This window comes from Pipistrellus hanaki (genome assembly GCF_964339955.1).
Source record: "Pipistrellus hanaki genome assembly, chromosome: 5".
NCBI lineage: Eukaryota > Metazoa > Chordata > Mammalia > Chiroptera > Vespertilionidae > Pipistrellus > Pipistrellus hanaki.
Window position 1 is genome coordinate 84,531,242 of NC_140507.1, and position 17,500 is coordinate 84,548,741.

At 48.4% G+C, this 17,500-nt stretch overlaps 1 protein-coding gene across 1 annotated transcript in view; it reads left to right on the plus strand.

Moving 5' to 3' along the window:
• The window catches only part of SLC39A14 (solute carrier family 39 member 14), a 51,837-nt gene extending 34,900 nt beyond the window's left edge, over positions 1–16,937 (plus strand). Inside the window, exons 2-9 of the mRNA XM_084884460.1 lie at positions 1,531–1,799; positions 3,822–4,008; positions 6,785–6,954; positions 8,796–8,918; positions 9,640–9,828; positions 9,950–10,157; positions 11,038–11,222; positions 13,961–16,937. Coding sequence (XP_084740586.1) covers positions 1,545–1,799; positions 3,822–4,008; positions 6,785–6,954; positions 8,796–8,918; positions 9,640–9,828; positions 9,950–10,157; positions 11,038–11,222; positions 13,961–14,107 — 1,464 coding nt within the window. The 5' untranslated portion in view covers positions 1,531–1,544 and the 3' untranslated portion in view covers positions 14,108–16,937. The remainder of the gene's footprint in view (positions 1–1,530; positions 1,800–3,821; positions 4,009–6,784; positions 6,955–8,795; positions 8,919–9,639; positions 9,829–9,949; positions 10,158–11,037; positions 11,223–13,960) is intronic.
• The last annotated feature ends 563 nt before the right edge of the window (positions 16,938–17,500 follow it).

Below are 17,500 nucleotides of genomic sequence, written 5' to 3' on the forward strand. Positions count from 1 at the left end.
TGGGGATGTGCCCGAACCCAAGATACGTGCCTTGGGACCTTTCAGTCCGCAGGTCAATGCTCTATCCACTGAGCCAAACCGGTTTTAGCCCTTCTCAGTTCTAAACTCTGTTACATAATTGTTCTTCTGAACGTTAAATTTTACCCTAATACATCTTTCTGCCTGTAGCCTTTTATTTTCTTTCTTTTCTTTTCTTTTTTTATATTTTTATTGATTTTAGAGAGGAAGGGAGAGGGAGACAAAGATAGAAACATCAATGATGAGAGAGAATCATTGATTGGCTGCCTCCTGCACGTCCCCTATTGGGGATTGAGCCCATAACCCAGGCATGTGCCCTTGGCCAGAATCGAACCTGGTACCCTTCAGTCTGCAGGCCAATGCTCTATCCACTGAGCCAAACAGGCTAGGGGTGCCTGTAGCTTTTTTGTTTTTGAATTGCTTCTGTGACTGTAAATTCTAGAAGTAGAATTACAGAGTCAGAGGACTTAAATACTTCTATTATGATAGCTTTTCAAGAGTTACATTATTTACATAGCCACTAGCCACATCTTCTTTGGTTGTTCAATCTCACTAACATTTGGTTTATATTATTTAGAGGAAAAAAATCTGTGCTGCTATTTTTAAATTTTTTTTTAAATTTTATTATTTTTAAAAATATATATTTTATTGATTTTACACAGAGAGGAGTTGAGAGGGATAGAGAGTTAGAAACGTCGATGAGAGAGAAACATCAACCAGTTGCCTCTTGCACACCCCCTACTGGGGATGTGCCCTCAACCAAGGTACATGCCCTTGACCAGAATTGAACCCGGAACCTTTCAGTCCTCAGGCCGACGCTCTATCCACTGAGCCAAACCACTCTTGGCTGAGTTGCTATTTTAATTAGTAGCAGTAGCATTATCTATTTTTTCCATTTGTTCTCTTCACAAACCAGAGGGACTGCATATTTTCCATGCTTGTCCCCTAATTTAGGTAGGATAGAAATAAACCTTTGTCATATTTGATGGTATGTATTTTTCTCAGTCTTTTTTTTTTTTTTTCTTTCCTATTTTACTTGTATTGATTTTTTAGGTATTTGTTTTGGAGAATTTCAAACATATACAAAAGTAGACTGAGTAGTATAATGAATTGCCATCTGCACATCACTCAGGTTCAGCAATGACCAACTCATGTCCCATCTTGTCTCATCTGTACTCCTATGCCAGTCCTCCTCCTTAATTATTTGGAAGCAAATCCCAGATATTATTTAATCCATGATTATTTCTTTATCTTTAAAAAAGATAAGGACTTTAAAATTGTATTTATTTATTTATTGACTCTAGAGAGGGGTACGGGAGGGAGGAACAGAAAAACATCAGTTTGTTATTCCACTTACCTATGCATTCATTGATTGATTTTGGTATGTGCCTTCACCTGGGATCCAACCCACAGCCTTGGCACATCAGGATGACACTCTAACTGAGCTGCCTGGCTGGGGCTGAGAGGTAGGTTTTTTAAGCCTCACCTTCATCTGCCTTTTTGCTCTTGCAGGTTTACTTACCATCATGAAGCTGCTACACCCTCGCTGCTTCCTGCTGACCCTCCTCAGCTTATGGACAGCCGCTCCTGGAACTCAAGCTGTGTCCACGGGGACGCCAGCCATCAGTGCAGCCTCCTTCCTGCAGGACCTCATGCATCGCTATGGGGAGAGTGACAGCCTCACCCTGCTGCAGCTAAAGGACCTGCTCGACCACCTGTCGGTGGGAGTGGGCCTGGCCAATGTCACCCAGCCCCTTCAGGGACCGAGGAACCAGTCCACGGTAAGGCTCCCGGCTCTGCTCAGCACTCTGCTCTCAGGGCTCACAGGCCAGGCAGGCACAGGAGCTGAGCTGCTGGAGCAGGGGTTTGGGGTAGGCAAACCTTGATGACACAGCAGAAGCCAGCTCTTTCCAACCCCTTGGGTTAGCAAGTCTGAATCTCCAGCTGCCTCCACCTGCATGGGTGTTTGGAAGCCATTGCCAAAGGGTAGCGGGAAGTGGGGTTCTCAGCCCTCCAGACTCTGCACTGGGATCACCCCAAACTGCTGGAGCTCCCAACACAGCCAGCGTTTCCAGCAGAGTTTGTAGATTACTAAGCCCTTCATCCTCTCTCCTAGTTGAGCCTCGAGGCACCTCTAGGTGCAGATGGAAAATCTTTATTCTGTGGGACAGAATACTGAGGGTCCCATAGTGAAATCCTGGAGGCACTGGGACTTCTGGCTCTCTGTTTTTTTCCCATATCGTCTTGGCTAATCTGAATCTCAGGCTATTTGAGGCAGCCAGGTAGAAGTCAGCCAGCAGTTGCTTTCTATCTATTTTGTTTTCTATGCTGAGTGTTGTGAGAAATAGGGAAAAATTGAAACCGGACAACGAATGGGTCCAGACTGCCTTTCACTACTTGAGCCAGTTAAGCAGCCAGCATGGGAGAGCAGTAGGTCATCCACACAATCTGCTCCACCCTCCTGCCTCCATAAGCCAGCTGCTTATTATGGGTAGAAGGACAAGATTACATGGGGAAGCAGGCAAAAAGAATAAGAGTGGGTATAACGGGTACAGATCGCAGGGAAAGCAGCTGGGGCGGGGGCGGGGGTTGGGGCTTCCGGGACTCCGTTGTTCCTCTTGGCGGCAGGCTTGTTAATCTTTCCATGATGATAGGCAAGGAGAATGAGTGCGAGGTTAACTCTCAGGTCCAGGGGCATAAAACCTCCAGCCAGGTCAGAATGTGCTTTCTTTAATCAGAACAAACCCTGGTTAACAGAACGTGATTAATATTTCTTACAACTATAGCTAGTCCTCACTATTCTGACTCTCCCTCCCCCCCTTAACAAAATGAGTCACTTTTAGGGGTTTATTGTCAAGATGGGGAACTCAGCCAGTGAGAACAAAGTTAGCTGATATTGAGTGATGCTGTGGATTGGACAGTCCTTCAAGGACTGAAAAATGAGACCGGGAGGAGAGTGTGTGCTAGAACAGTCCCGGCAGGTTTGAGGTGAGGTGTCCTGGAGCTTCACCTTGAAGGAGGAGAGATCAGGGGCCCCTGTGGCCGGGACACAGCACTGCGGGGCCGGGGCGAGTATCTGAGCTGGTGGGGAGGCTGCCGCAGGGGCTGATGCAGCCTGACCCCAGAGGCTTCCCGGCACAACAGCAGCGTCTTGGGGTCAGCGGAATCCTCGGCTTTGAAGGCCCAGAAACTCCCTTGTCCACACACCCGGAAGGCTGATTCTAGAGATAGACCCACGTAAACCCAAACTCAGATAAAGGCTGGCATGTACAAAGTATAATTAGAAGGAAAGCTGCCGTGTTTCATAGGAACAGTGTGTGAGAACAACGCCCCTGCTGCCCCCCAAGGGTTGAAGAGTTCATGGCCAATGGATGCTGATTACTCTCTTCCCCCCTCCCCCCTCCCCCCCATAGCTCTGGAGAAGTATCTGGAACCTGCAATGTAATAGGATAGCTCCCTGGGCTATTGTGATGTGCAGCCAGATTTGCTATCTGGTTGAATCTGTCTCAAGGTGTGCAAATAGGCTCATGTTTTCTAGAAAGCACATTCCAGTAAGGATGATTGTAATTCAGTTTCTTCTAGAACCTCTGGCAGCCCTTACAGATGTTGTAGGTAGGGTATGTACATGTATAAACCTGATGGCTGATCGTTTTTCTAGTTGAAGGACCACCTTGCTCCCACCCCTGTAGATTAGTCCTACAGAATCAGTGATACTTGGACAGTTCTTTCTCAGAAGGCTGAGTCGGTCACTGCCTGGAGCAAGGCATGGCTGTTTCTAAGGCTCTGCCCCTCGTCTGTTCCAGTGCTTCAGTTCCGGAGCCCTCTTTGCCGCCCACAACCTCAGCAACCAGTCTCGGATCGGGCCGAGTGAGTTCCAGGACTTCTGCCCCACCATCCTCCAGCAGTTGGACTCCAGGGCCTGCTCCGCGGAGAACCAGAAGGACGAGGAGAAGGAGCAGACGGAGGAGGGGAGGCCGAGCAGCATGGAAGGTGAGCTGGGACAGGCAGGCCTGGCCCCCGTGCCTGTCTCCACGTGGACCTCCTGATGAGTAGTGCTGCTTGCTCAGTGTGTGACTGGTGAGCAGCTGTCCACACCAGGAGGGGTGCATTAGAGTGACGGTGATACTGGTGTCCTTGCATGTTGTCCGATGGGCCAGTGTGGCCAGAGCAATGGTTAGTGTTGGGCTCTTTGGACCAGCCCGACTATGGATTGCTTTTTATGGCCACTTTGCCACTTTAGTTTTCATGAAACTCTAAGGGAGCCAACACCTTGGCTTTTCATTTGGCATTTCAGGCCTTACAAGGTCTGTCGTCAGACCATGCCATCCTTCTCCCGCCCCTGCCCAGGACCCCTGCTCTAGCCTCAGGGGACTCACCGTGGTCTGTGAGTGCACATGGCTCCCGCAGGCCTGGGTAGCCCTTCCGAAGGGCCGCCATGCCGGTGTGTGCTGCCCACGCTGACACCTAGGACGGGCTCCCTGTGCCACGCCTCATTGTTTCCCACTATCGTTCTTAAACGCTTAGTCCTTCATGTTTTCACCTGCCTCCGTCTAAAAGGCAAACTGCTTCTGGACAGCAGCTGTGCGGTGTTTGTTTATGGTCCTCCGCAGCACCCAGCAAGAGGCGGACTCGGCAAGTCCCTCCTGCGGGGTCGGTGCGTGTCTGCGTGCCCCGACCACAGCTGGATCCGGGGGCCGCCCAGGCCGCAGCAGCACACTCTCAGTAATGGAGGCCCCGTCTGTTCTTGTTCCTCCACAGTGTGGGGCTTTGGTTTCCTCAGTGTCTCACTGATTAACCTGGCCTCTCTCCTGGGAGCCCTCGTCCTGCCCTGCACGGAGAAAGCGTTTTTCAGCCGCGTGCTCACTTACTTCATCGCCCTGTCCATCGGAACGCTGTTCTCTAACGCGCTCTTCCAGCTCATCCCAGAGGTGCAGTAGAATGGAGCGTGCGCGTCCTCTCTCCCTGGGCGTCCGCCGAGCCTGCCCCGCCCCAGTCCTGCCCCTGCCCCCTGCTCCAAGGCACCAGACAGCTGCCCCCTAACAAACCAACTTCTCCGCATATCAAGGGACACAAATGAGTCTGACTCTGGATCTCCAGGGCCTTCTCTCACTCCTGGGGCACCCAGGGGTCCTCCGGCCCCATCAGGTGATGTCAGGTGCAAGGCTCTTAGCGTTTACTCTATCGGGGGGTCTCAGCCTCCTGCCTCAGGGCCTTTCCTAAGCCCAGTTGCAGGGTGGTCTTCACCCATGTCCTTGGTGCTCTGTTCTAAGTAGAGGCCCTCACAGGGCTCAGGGGTGGCCACCAAGAGATTATCCATCTGGAATGAGACAGAAGTAAGAGGTTACCGGCTATTAAGTAGAACTGGCCTAAAAGGTGAGCGATCCTTTTTTTTAAATCAGGCCACAGTTTGTAGCAGAGAGCCAAACATAGAACAAAGGCTTTCAAAACAAAGGAGATGAAGATTACAAGATAAAGGAGCAGGGGCCCTCCATCCTTCCTGCCTTGCATCTTGACTTTCTCCTGATAGGACTGACTTCCTGGTGCCCTTACTTGACTGTTTGGAAATGTTTAATTTTGTTTTTAATTATGACCACTGAGGAGCTAAAAGAAATAAGACCCAGGTTGACGGTCTGCCCCCCTTGTCAGCTCAGGCAGGGCCAGGCAGGGGAGGTGATTATGCGAGGACCCCCTTTGGGGATGGTCGTTCTTAAAGAACCTGTGTCGGGGGCTGCCCCGCCTTTCTCGTTCAGAAGACTCTCAGCCAGGAGAGATGCCAAATGCGGTGCCCAGACCCTATCTGTTCCTTCTTGACAATGGGAGGAAAGTCTGGTTTAAGTTAAACCGTCTCGGTTTTGTCTCAAAATTCCCATGAAGCATTTCACAGGGGAGGCCTCATCGTGGGCTATTTTTTTCAGCTCCAGAAATCAGATTTATTAATTTTTTAATAATTAAGTTTATGAAATGCCTGGTTACCTGTTGAATGGAAATAGAGTAATTGTACACGCTCCGGCCCTGTGGCTCACGGGAGGGCCTCATCCCGGCCACGCTGGAGTGTGTGACGCTGGGAAATGGTAGAGGAAATATTTGCTGTGCAGGGTGGTCTTGGAACTCTGTTCTCCACACTGGATCCCTTTCAAAGCTACAGAAAACAAACAAGCAAATAAATACATCTTGAGAAGAATCTGGAATTCACGGGCATTGGGCCTTATTCGTCTCAATTGCTTGGCCCTGCACTGGGTTGTATCTTGTGCCCTGGGTTGGTGCACGTGCCCATGCAGTATGGGTTGGGTACACAAAGCACTGTGGTGTAGCACGGCCATCAGCCGCTCTTGTTTTCTATTAACGGGAGCCTTGGGTCCAGTGTCTGCCTGGCAGTTTCTGGGTAGACCTGCACATACCATGGCTGTATGCCGAGGTGGCAACCCCCTGTGCCAGTCACACCAGCTGGCAAGAGTGACCTGGGCCAGCGAAGACAGTGGGGACAGGGGCCACAGAGTTCCAAGGCCATCTTGAATTCCTCTTCTTCTGAATTAATTAAAGGAAATTTCATCAGATTTGAATCACTAACAAATTTTCTATTTCTCTCTCCCTCCCTACTTGTCTCTCTGATTTTTTCCTTTTGTTGCCTTTGTTAATTTCCACCAAAACCTTCCTTGTTGCTCCCCTATTCCCTCCACCTTTCCTCCCCACTAAATGGCATTATCATGCCATGGGGTGCTTGCCCTTCTCCCTGTCCTGGGTGGGCCTGGCTCTCCCCCAACGTCAGTGTGGGGGTATGGTCTCCTCTGCGTGACCATCATCTCCCTCTGCTCCCTCCTGGGGGCCGTTGTGGTGCCCGTTATGAAGAAGACCTTTTACAAGCGGCTGCTGCTCTACTTCATAGCTCTGGCGATTGGCACCCTCTACTCCAACGCCCTCTTCCAGCTCATCCCTGAGGTATGGCGAGCCAGGGCCCCGCACCCAGGAGCACGCTGTCTCCTGGGGGCAGCGAGCACTGTGGGAGGACCCTCCGGTTCCATGGAAGGCAGAGAAAGGAGTGCTTTCCTTCAGGAAGGTGAAGCGAAGACCGGGGCAGAGCTAGGGTTTAATGTGGCACAGGATTCAGAGCTGGTTCCAATCCAGCTTCCCTGTTGACAAGTTGTGTGACTCTTGGCAAGTCACTTACCTTCTGTCTTATTCCCTCACTATGTGAAATGGGCCTGACTTGATGATGGCATGAGGGTCAGGTGACTTAATGTTTATCAGGTGCCTGATGCCTCGTAAGTGCTAACTGTTGATGAAAAGGTGTAGTGCAGTTAGATCACTTACAGCTCCTGATTTATGGCTCTGGCACACAACAAACAAATATTCAACAGAATCCATAGGTCACGATAAAAAGATCCGTCCTCCGGAGGGCGTTTTGAGGCAAAGATAGTCATCCGAATAGAAAGTCTGGTGCCACGTGCATTGGAGGCGCCTTTGCCCCTGGGCCCGGGTTAGTGAGAAAACCCTCCCGGAGGAGCAGGGAGCTCAGACTCGGAGGGTTTGGCAGCTGCCCCGGAGAAGCTTCGTCTGGCTGGAAGTCGTTGGCAGCAGCCCCGCTGCTGACGGCAGCACAGGCGTTCACCCCGGGTGGTCTGACAGGCCCGGGCAGGGGAGGGGAGCTCCGAGATGCCGCCACATGCTTCTCCTAACGTTTGTTTTCCGAGATGTGGTTCTGTGTTTTCTCAGTCGATCCTGAGATAAACTTCTGGACTATCTAGAGAACGGGTAATGTCTTACTCGTTTACCAGCTGCCCTCTGCCAGCGCCCTGGCTTCCGTGGGGAACGTTGTTGCCTCTTTTTACCCCACTTTCCCTAAGATGATTCAACTGTCCTGGAAAGTTGATCCAAATGTGTTCTTTCCACTCTAGAACTTGACCTTGATGTCACTTAGAAAACTAATAACTGGGTAGAGATTGCATTTTGTCCCTTAAAAGCAGAAAGGAAAAACAGCTACCGTATAGGCAGCCCAGAGTTCCTGGTTCTTACGATCACTTTTATCTTGGACCCATTCATGAAAAGGCTGCAGTTTATTCTCTTCATGAGAAGGAGGGCATTTATTCCCTTAAAGGGGCAGCTACCTGTCAGAAAACTGAGGAGCAGGTCACCCGTCTCTTTCCCAAGGCCCCACTGCCAGGGGCATCCTTGAGAAAGGAATTATCTGGATTTCTACTCCCCGATGAACTCCACCCCCCAAAATAAGTACAGTTTCCAGAAAGGACTCAAAACAGAACCCCAAAATTGACACAGTCTGCTTTCCCGGCCTTGTGGCCGCTGGGAGGTCTGTGGTCGGGAAGCTATTTGACTGGGGAGTGGATGTCCCGTTTTAGAACCTGTCATTACACCACCTCCCTTTATGTCTGCGGGCAGGTCACGCAGGGACATGGGGTAGCGGGGAACGTGAACACAGTCGTCTTCTCTTTAAATGTGGGATTTGCAGGCAGAGTCTAGCAAACGGAGAAATGGGGTAAGAGCCCTCATTAAAAGCAGAAAACTGTCTCCAGGCTGTTCTGCCTGACAGCACTATTCTGAAGACGATCTGACTTTTGCATCAGAAAGTAAGCTAGAGAGAACCGAGGAGGGACAGTCGGGAACCAGGAGGAGTTAGCTTCCGCTGCAGAGGGACGGACGGACGGATGCCAGCTGTCCCAGCGCGCCTGTCTCCCTCCACTCAGCCAGGGAGAAGGTGAGAGATGAGAGGGGACCCTGGAGAGCGCTTCCTTTCTCAAACTTATTTTCTTCCTTTGGGTCCACAGGCCTTTGGTTTCGACCCTCTGAAGGATGATTACGTCTCCAAGTCTGCAGTGGTGTTTGGGGGTTTCTACCTTTTCTTTTTCACAGAGAAGATCTTGAAAATGCTCCTTAAGCAGAAAAATGAGGTGAGGCCCGGTTGTTGGTCAGAGGTGCTCCCGGGGCCAGCACCTGCCTCCGAAATGCTGCGTGTCGCGGTGGCGGGTCCTCGGCACCCCTGCAGCGGCCTGGGGTGGGAGGGGGCAGCAGAGCCCACAAGTTTCATGAGTGGACACCCCGTTTCGCTGCATGGGGATAATAGCAGGTGGCACGGGCAGACCAGAAACCAAATCTGGCCTGTGTGCCTTTTACTAGGCGGTAGTTTATTCCCTCTGCTTTATTCTAAATTATTTCCTTCACATACTTATACCTTTAGGAAACGAAGGAGGGGCTGGAAATGAGCATGCACTGTGTATGAAATATGACCTCAAAGAACTAACTCGGATTATTACAGTATAGATCCAGAAAGACGCCTTCAGTGCCTGCTACATAGTTATTCCCCAAACAGTTGCTGAATTGAATAAAATTAGCCGTTGCAGAGGAGAAGCTCTAAGATTTTGAGCAGAGCTGCCTCTCTGGAATGAGTGGGCCCTGCGGTCACTGCTTCGGTATCTGTCCTGTGCCAGGCCCTTGCATTCACCGTGGTTCAGCTCTAACATGCTGGGTTCCTGTGGGTGTTGCCTGCTTGTGATTGTTCTGATGGTGGGAATGGGGTCTTCCCAGTGCCCAGAGCACTGCCTCAGAGCAGGTCGCAGGAAGCTTTAGGGTCTTGGCGAGTGTTGTGCTCACCACTCCTTGTGGTCCCTCCAGCATCATCACGGACACAGCCACTATGCCTCCGAGGCGCTTCCCTCTAAGAAGGACCAGGAGGAGGGGGTGACGGAAAAGCTGCAGAACGGGGACCTGGACCACATGATTCCCCAGCACTGCAGCAGCGAGCTGGACGGCAAGGTGCCCGTGGTGGACCAGAAGGTCATCGTGGGCTCGCTGTCCGTCCAGGTCGGTGGGTCAGCGCGGGGCGGGGGCCCGTGAGGGATGCCGGCCGTGGTGACTCAGGCCTGCCCTGAAGGTCCACCGTCCGCCCCTGACCTGGGCGCCGTGGGGCCCGGCTCTCTCATAGGACCTGCAAGCTTCCCAGAGTGCCTGCTACTGGCTGAAAGGCATTCGCTACTCCGATATTGGCACCCTGGCCTGGATGATCACCCTGAGCGATGGCCTCCACAATTTCATCGACGGCCTGGCCATCGGGGCCTCCTTCACTGTGTCCGTTTTCCAAGGCATCAGCACCTCGGTGGCCATTCTCTGTGAGGAGTTCCCACACGAGCTGGGTGAGTGCATAGGCCCCCAGCCCCTTCCACGTGGCTGCCTCCTGATTGGCACGAGCACCCTTCTTACGGCTGACTCCTCCCCAACTTCTAAACACTTGTTATAATTGACTAATACATTCTTTATGTGAGGGGAAATCTAACCACCAATTCTAAACAGTTGAATTAATAGTTCTTGTGGCTCAGTTTCCTCCCCTATACGTCGGGGTAGGTAACAGTGCCTGCCTCAGATTTATCACGAGGGTAGCAGGGAAAGTAGTGAAAGGGACTTTCTTCACGCCGTACCCTATTCTAAGTGCTTGGCGTGAGTTATTTGTTACATCCTGTTAATCTCCCCGAGACTGAGATGCACATTAGAAGTCTGGAGTTGGAAGAAGGTAGATGAGCTGGGAGTTTTGTGGAGGCCCTTTGTTTTATCGGAGGGAGTGTAAAAAGTCTGGACTTTGGAGGCTCAGAGACTCAAGGTCAAGTCCTGGTGTTGCCACTTATTGGCTTGTGACCGTGGGAAAATTACTCAACTTCCCTCAGTCTCACTTTTGTTTCCTGAAAATACACCATTCATTGTGGTTCTGTATAGGGAAGCTCCTCTGTTTCGCCATCAGTCAGGAGAGAAATGAGGCTGTTGCTTGTCAGTTGTGTTTTGCATTGTTTTCAGCCTCTTGTCTGAGACGTACATGGCCAGCTTTGCAAACAGAGGTAATTCCTGGGCACGCAGGGGGAGGTGCCTCCCTCTTGTCCCTGTAATCTCATGTCTGGGGCTGTCTTGCTTTCCGCGCAGACTTGACCCGCACTTTAAGCAGTCTGTGCTGCTCATCATGCTCTGGGTCCCACCTCCTGGAGTGACTCCGCACTCTCCCCCCCCCCCCCCGTCCTCCCTCCCTAGGAGACTTCGTCATCCTGCTCAACGCTGGCATGAACCTCCAGCAGGCGCTCTTCTTCAACTTCCTTTCTGCCTGCTGCTGTTACGTGGGCATGGCCTTCGGCATCCTGGCCGGCAGCCACTTCTCTGCCAGCTGGATCTTCGCGCTGGCCGGAGGAATGTTCTTGTATATCTCTCTGGCTGATATGGTAAGTCCTGCGTAGTTTATACCTTGAGAAAATCACAAAAGCTGGACTGGGTTATTGAAGTCATTGGGTGGGAGGACAGCTAAGGAGACATTAGTTAGGAGTTTCTTATGACAGCTTTATATAAGGAAGAATTATTCTCCTACCACACAGTTCACCCACTTCAGGGATTTAAGATTTTAAATAACAAAGAGCTTGTTTCCATTAACATATGTCCTTAAAGAAAATGATTACTGCTTTAATCGGTTTGACTCAGTGGATAGAGCATCGGCCTGCAGACTTAAGGGTCTTGAGTTCGATTCTGGTCAAGGGCATGTACCTTGGTTGCAGGCTTGATCCTCAGTGGGGGCCTTGCAGGAGGCAGCTGATCTGTGTTTCTCTCTCATCCGTGTTTCTAACTATCACTTTCCCTTCCTCTCTGTAAAATATCCATAAAAATATAATTTTTTAAAAAAAGAAAGAAAATGATTACTAAACTCAGCTCCAGGGTCCTTCCCTAAAAATGGGAATATTATAGGATAGATACATATAGGTCAATGGAAAGCATTATGAGCAGTGTCTAGATGTATACATTGTACCATTCCCATTAACATCTGGTGTGGCAATTTAAGTAGTTTTGAGTTTGCTAGTGAAATACCTGATTTTTTAACCTTTTTTGTGTCATTTTCTTTAACTATTTGTGTGAATTGTTTTCTATAGCTTTTGAAAATAAATCATTGTTGTTATTAATCCTAGCCCCACAATATTTCTCCATGGATTTGAGACAAAGTGGAAGTAAGGAGAAAGGGGGCGAGAGAGAGAGAAACGTCAATTGGTTGCCTCCTGCACATGCCTTGACAGGTGTTATATGTTATAACAAATAACATATGCCAGACATATGCCCTTGACGAGGAATTGAACTCATATTCTTTCGATGCGAGAGCCGGTGCTCTAACCATTGAGTTACACTGTCCAGGGCTGAAAATAATATTTTTGAGAGATGATGAGAGTAGACCACCAAGATCCAGCCTCGCCATGGAGACATTTTAGAGTCTCCTTTCCTGTGGGGAGCCCTCCCCGCAGTGAGGGGTTTTTTGCAGTACTTGAATTTGAAGGTCTCCTTGTTGCCTGCCTTGCTGACCAGCAGTGAGAGGCCTTGAGTCAAAGCTCCAAACTCTGGCCCCTTGCATAGTTGCTCAGTTTCCCTAAGAAGAGACAATAACATTTTGATAGCAAAATATATCTTTGTGCCGAAACCGGTTTGGCTCCAGTGGATAGAGCGTCCGTCTGCCGACTGAAAGGTCCCAGGTTCGATTCCAGTCAAGGGCATGTACATTGGTTGCGGGCACATTTCCGGTGGGGGGTGTGCAGGAAGCAGCTGGTCGATGTTTTTCTCTCTCTCTGTCTCTTTGCAAGTGTTTTTAAGGATCACAATAAAAAGTTTATTTTTATCAAAGCAGTTATTTTTAGCCAACACCTAACCACATCCAGGACGACATGCACGTGTCGTATTTTGTTTTACCTCAGTAGATGTAAAGTATGGTTGACCCTTGAAAAACAAGGATTTGAACTGTGCAGGTCCATTCGTACATGGATTTTATTTTTTTATTTTTTTATTTTTTTTTCAGTAAAAACCTATACTGGTGGTTGGGAATCCATGGATATGGAGGGCCTACGATGGGCTTTATTCTAAGCCATTTTATATAGTGGCCTTGAGTGTCCACGGATCTTGGTATCCGTGGTGTGGTGGGGGGTCCTGGAATCAATCTCCTATGATACTGAGGGAGAGATTAGTTTTGTGAGAGTCAAGTTACTGGTGGATTTTCAAATGCACGAGGGTCAGCACCTCTTACCCCCATTTTCAAGGGTCCGCTATAATGTAATAGCCTTCAAGTTCTAGAGGCTACTGCTGTTAATTTTCTTTGTAAACCAATTGGTGTGTGTGTGTGTGTGTGTGGCGATCGAAGCATGAGTGTATGGTGTGGAAGGGCAGGTCCCAGCTGACTTCTGGACCCCTGGGGCCCCGCGTGTTCTCCCTTCGCCTGAGTCATCATGCCCCTGCCCAGCTCCTCAGCACCTGGGAGCCAGGCAGCAGCCCCTTCCCCCGCTGCTGCTGCTGGTCACCATCTGTGGGACGATCGATCCATGTTCCACGCTGCCCCATGGTGGTCAACGCATGTCATAGTGAGCAGTCAACCTCCCTGTCAGCTTCCTGCTTGAGGGGACAATTTGCATATTAGGTTTTTATTATATAGGATTATATATTATATAATTTTCACTCCGTATTAATAATAGCTATTATAATAGTCACGTTATATACTAACTAGAAGCCCAGTGCACAAAGATTCATGCCAAAATGGGCCTTCCTATCCCTGGCTGCCAGCACTGCCTTCGCTCTGTCTGGAACCACCTTTCTGGCTGCCCAGAGGCCCAGAGCAGCCGGGGCAGAGCAAGAACGCCTGTGTCCCGCCCTGCCCCCAGACACTTGGCACCTGCATATGCAAATTAACCCAACAAAGATGACCATCTTTGTTGGGTTAATTTGCATACTCACTCCTGATTGGCGGGTGGGCATCACAAAAGTATGGTCAATTAGCATGTTACTCTTTTATTAGGTGGATTGTTACTATAGCTATATTAACAATATTAATAGAGTAAGTATAAGTTATTAGATATAATATTGACATTGTAATGAATTCTCCTGGATGTACAAAGTTAGGAACGGAACTGCAGCTCTCTTGTGTTTTTTCCTCCTTTCTCAGTTCCCTGAGATGAATGAAGTCGCCCTGGAGGATGAGAAGAAGGGCAGTGTTCTGGTCCCCTTTGTCATCCAGAACCTGGGTCTCTTGACTGGCTTTGCTATCATGCTGCTCCTCACCATGTATTCAGGACAGATCCAGATCGGCTAGGACCCTGCAGGAACCCGGGAAACTGACGGTTGGCCCCTTAGCCCTCAGACGCGGCATCCACGAGGCGCCTCGGGAGAGGCAGTTCTGTTAAAAACTGTGACACGGACTATATTTCTCCACGTAAATGTCAATTGTTTTTTAAATGCTCTGTATTAATAATAAGCTGCCTGGTAATAGTCTCCAGGTGGCACCTCTCTCCTTTCTTCTCCCTCCTTCTCAGAGTGACTCTGGAACCTGAATGCAGCTTAGCCGACAAGCCTCATTTTTCCCTCTGGTTACCCTGGCCCCTTGCTCTTTGAACCAGTGCTGAGAGATTTGGGGTCCTTTGCCCCAATGCAGAAACTTAGGCAGCAGTTATAACCTGGTTAGAAATATCAGGAAGTGAATCTGTGGGTTCGGGCCTATGAATCTGTGTATCCTGGACCTCAAGATGACCCATTTTTAAGTAAATATAGTCCTATTTTTTTTTTAACAGAAAAGGTACAGGAGACAGGAGTTCCTGTTTTTTAATCAGTTTCGGTTGCCTCTTCTCTCAAAGAGAACAGAAAGTTGGGACAAGAGTAGGGCGGGAGGGAGGCGAGGTCACCTTGGTGTGTGTCCTGTTCAGACAGCTGCTTATGCCCTTTTTGTGGCTGCACCTGGTGTTGCCTGGCCGTCCGGCAGAGCTAACGTGTTGGTTCAGGTACCTGGACCTCCCCCTCTTTCAGAGTAACTCTAGTAAGAACGAAGGGCGGAGAAGGAAGGCCTGCGACAAATCCACTGGTTTGCTGTGATTTCCACCTCCTCTTCCCCTCTCCCATCGTAACTGCCTCCCTAGAAGCACATTCTGAGCACATTCACGATGCTGTGTTAGAGGGGAGACTGCACAGTTTTCCTCCCCTGGCCCACATGTCTTATGCAATCAGAGCAGCTTCAGTCAGGGTCCCGGAGAGGGATCAGTGCAGACACGGTTTAGGATTTGCTAATTGCACTAATAAGAATACGAATCGTAGAACTGTGAGATGTAAGGTCCACAACTTTGGTTGGGCATCGCAGATGAGTGCAGAACTGAGGGCCCATGGAGTACGCTGTGAATGGGTTTTAACGGGTACTGTCTAGGTCACCCTCCCTCCCTCACCCCACTCAAGAAAGGGCAAGTCCTGCATTGATATTAATTGCTCTCGCTCTCTTCAGAGAATGGATTGATAGACTTGTCCGCGAGCCTCGGCACTGTGGAGCTCTCTTCTCAGAACTCTGGCTTCAAGGGGAGCTAATCTCCAGGTTCACTAGGTGAATTGATTTATTATTATCATATTGATAATGTGAGACTCTTTAGCCACTTTGGGGAGCCAGTCTCTCCAGAAGCCTTTCTTAGTGGTGCCCACAGTTGCAGCCCAGGGGTTGTGTTTGCAAACTGATTCGTGTGCATGACTGACAATTGCTGGTTCATTGCCAGCACCTGGGGGTTTTTCTCTACTACCCAGAAAAACTCCCCACTCTACAGGAATTACAAGTAGCCTCTATTTTGTTTTGTTCTTTTTCTTCTTTGAAAACATCCCCCAAACCAGGAATATTCTTGAAAAGAACATGAGCAGGAAAACTGCTGGTGATACTTTAGAAGTTTCTCCTCCTCCTATAGCCTGTTGACCTGAGAATGGGCTAAAGAAGAAGGAAAACTGTTACCAAGATTCTAGATTAAATATCAGGTCTGTCTCCTGATAGGTTTATGGTCCAGTTTTACCAAAGAACCAATTTCTTGAATGTTGGAAATCTAACTTTATGTTATCATTGTTATTGTTACTGATTCTTTGTCTTTTCTGTTTTATCTTTCTCAACGTGCTTTCAGGAGTTAGCAGAAAATAGCATTCAAACTTTGAGATTTTGCTTTCCTTAATTCACATTGATGTATTAAATGTCTAATTTTAGCATTCCCTATAGATCATTCCTTACAAATACCATTCTTCTTGGAGTAAATTAGTTAGGGTTAATGGGTTCCTAGTTTTAGAAGAGCTCAAAACTATAGTGTTTAACAAATTAAAAAAAAAAATTGAAGTAGTAAGGTGCTTACCCTGTCTGTGCACGTGTGTATTAAGAACCTTCCTTTCATAGACAGCTGCCTCAAAAGGAAATTCTCTTTAAACTGTAACCCTTCCAGAGGCCAGTCCCGGCTGGAACTTAGAAAGGGAGAAAACACTCAAAGCATGCAACTGATTGCATGTTGCGATTGGCAACAGACCTGCCTCGTGAATTGAAAATGTGGCGACTTCTTTTGGACTTCTGTTGAATTTGCTGTTTTGAAAGCATTTGTATATATTAGAAGGCTGAGGGCTAGTGAGTTTTGAGGTCATTTGCATCCCTGGCATTCACATTATCCCCTTCCCTCCCCGGATGGACCAGCTCGTATTAACCATAGCAAGGAAAGTCTGTCAGGGAACCAGGGTCCTGTCGCCTCTCACTCTAGCCCTGCTATGCAGGTTGCCTCCCTTCTTTGCCTCCGAAGGCCTTTTGTGTCTAGTGTCAACTTAGGGCTTTCCTTCACCCTGGAAATCCATCACCCTGAATTTTTAAAAAGGCCTCTGTTTGGGTGTCATATGACCTGTTTTTAGTAAGTCTTCTTCCAAACACATGGTAATATGCTGGAAATCTGCTTAAAAACGAAAAGTCTGATTTTTCCATGAGTGGTTAGGTTTTTATTGTTCCTTATTTCCTTTTATAGTTCCATCACAGTATTTTTAAAAAATAACTCAGGAGTTATGACAATAAATTAGAAAAGAAAATAACTTAAGTTATGGATTTTAAATGTTTTGTTTGTAAGATTCTATAAATAAAGCTATATTCTGTAATTGTTGAATCCCTACATGTGATTTTTTTTGGGCAATAATGTGTGTGCAATGAAGTCTGTTAAGCACAAGGTGGCGATGGTGTCTAACTTGACTTCAAAGCTTTGTTTTATTGGTCCAACTTACATTTGGAGAAGGGATTTTAGGAGGAATCTTAAATATTGTAACATGCGCATTTAAATGATTAATTTATCTTTTATGGGCCTGTGACATCACTGATGTTGCATGACTGTGGTGTTTCCTAAAGAGCTTTCCACTTCACTTTTCTCTTGTTATAAATCCACGATTTAAAACTTGAGTAGTAGCCGAAACCAGTTTGGCTCAGTGGTAGAGCGTCGGTCTGAGGACTGAAAGGTCCCAGGTTCAATTCCAGTCAAGGGCATGTACATTGGTTGCGGGCACGTACATTGGTTGCGGGCACATCCCCGGTAGGGGGTGTGCAAGAGGCAGCTGGTCGATGTTTCTCTCTCATCGACATTTCTAGTTCTCTATCTCTCTCCCTTTATCTCTGTAAAAAAATCAATAAAATATATTTTTTTAAAAACTTGAGTAGTAATTTGGTTCATGTAGACCA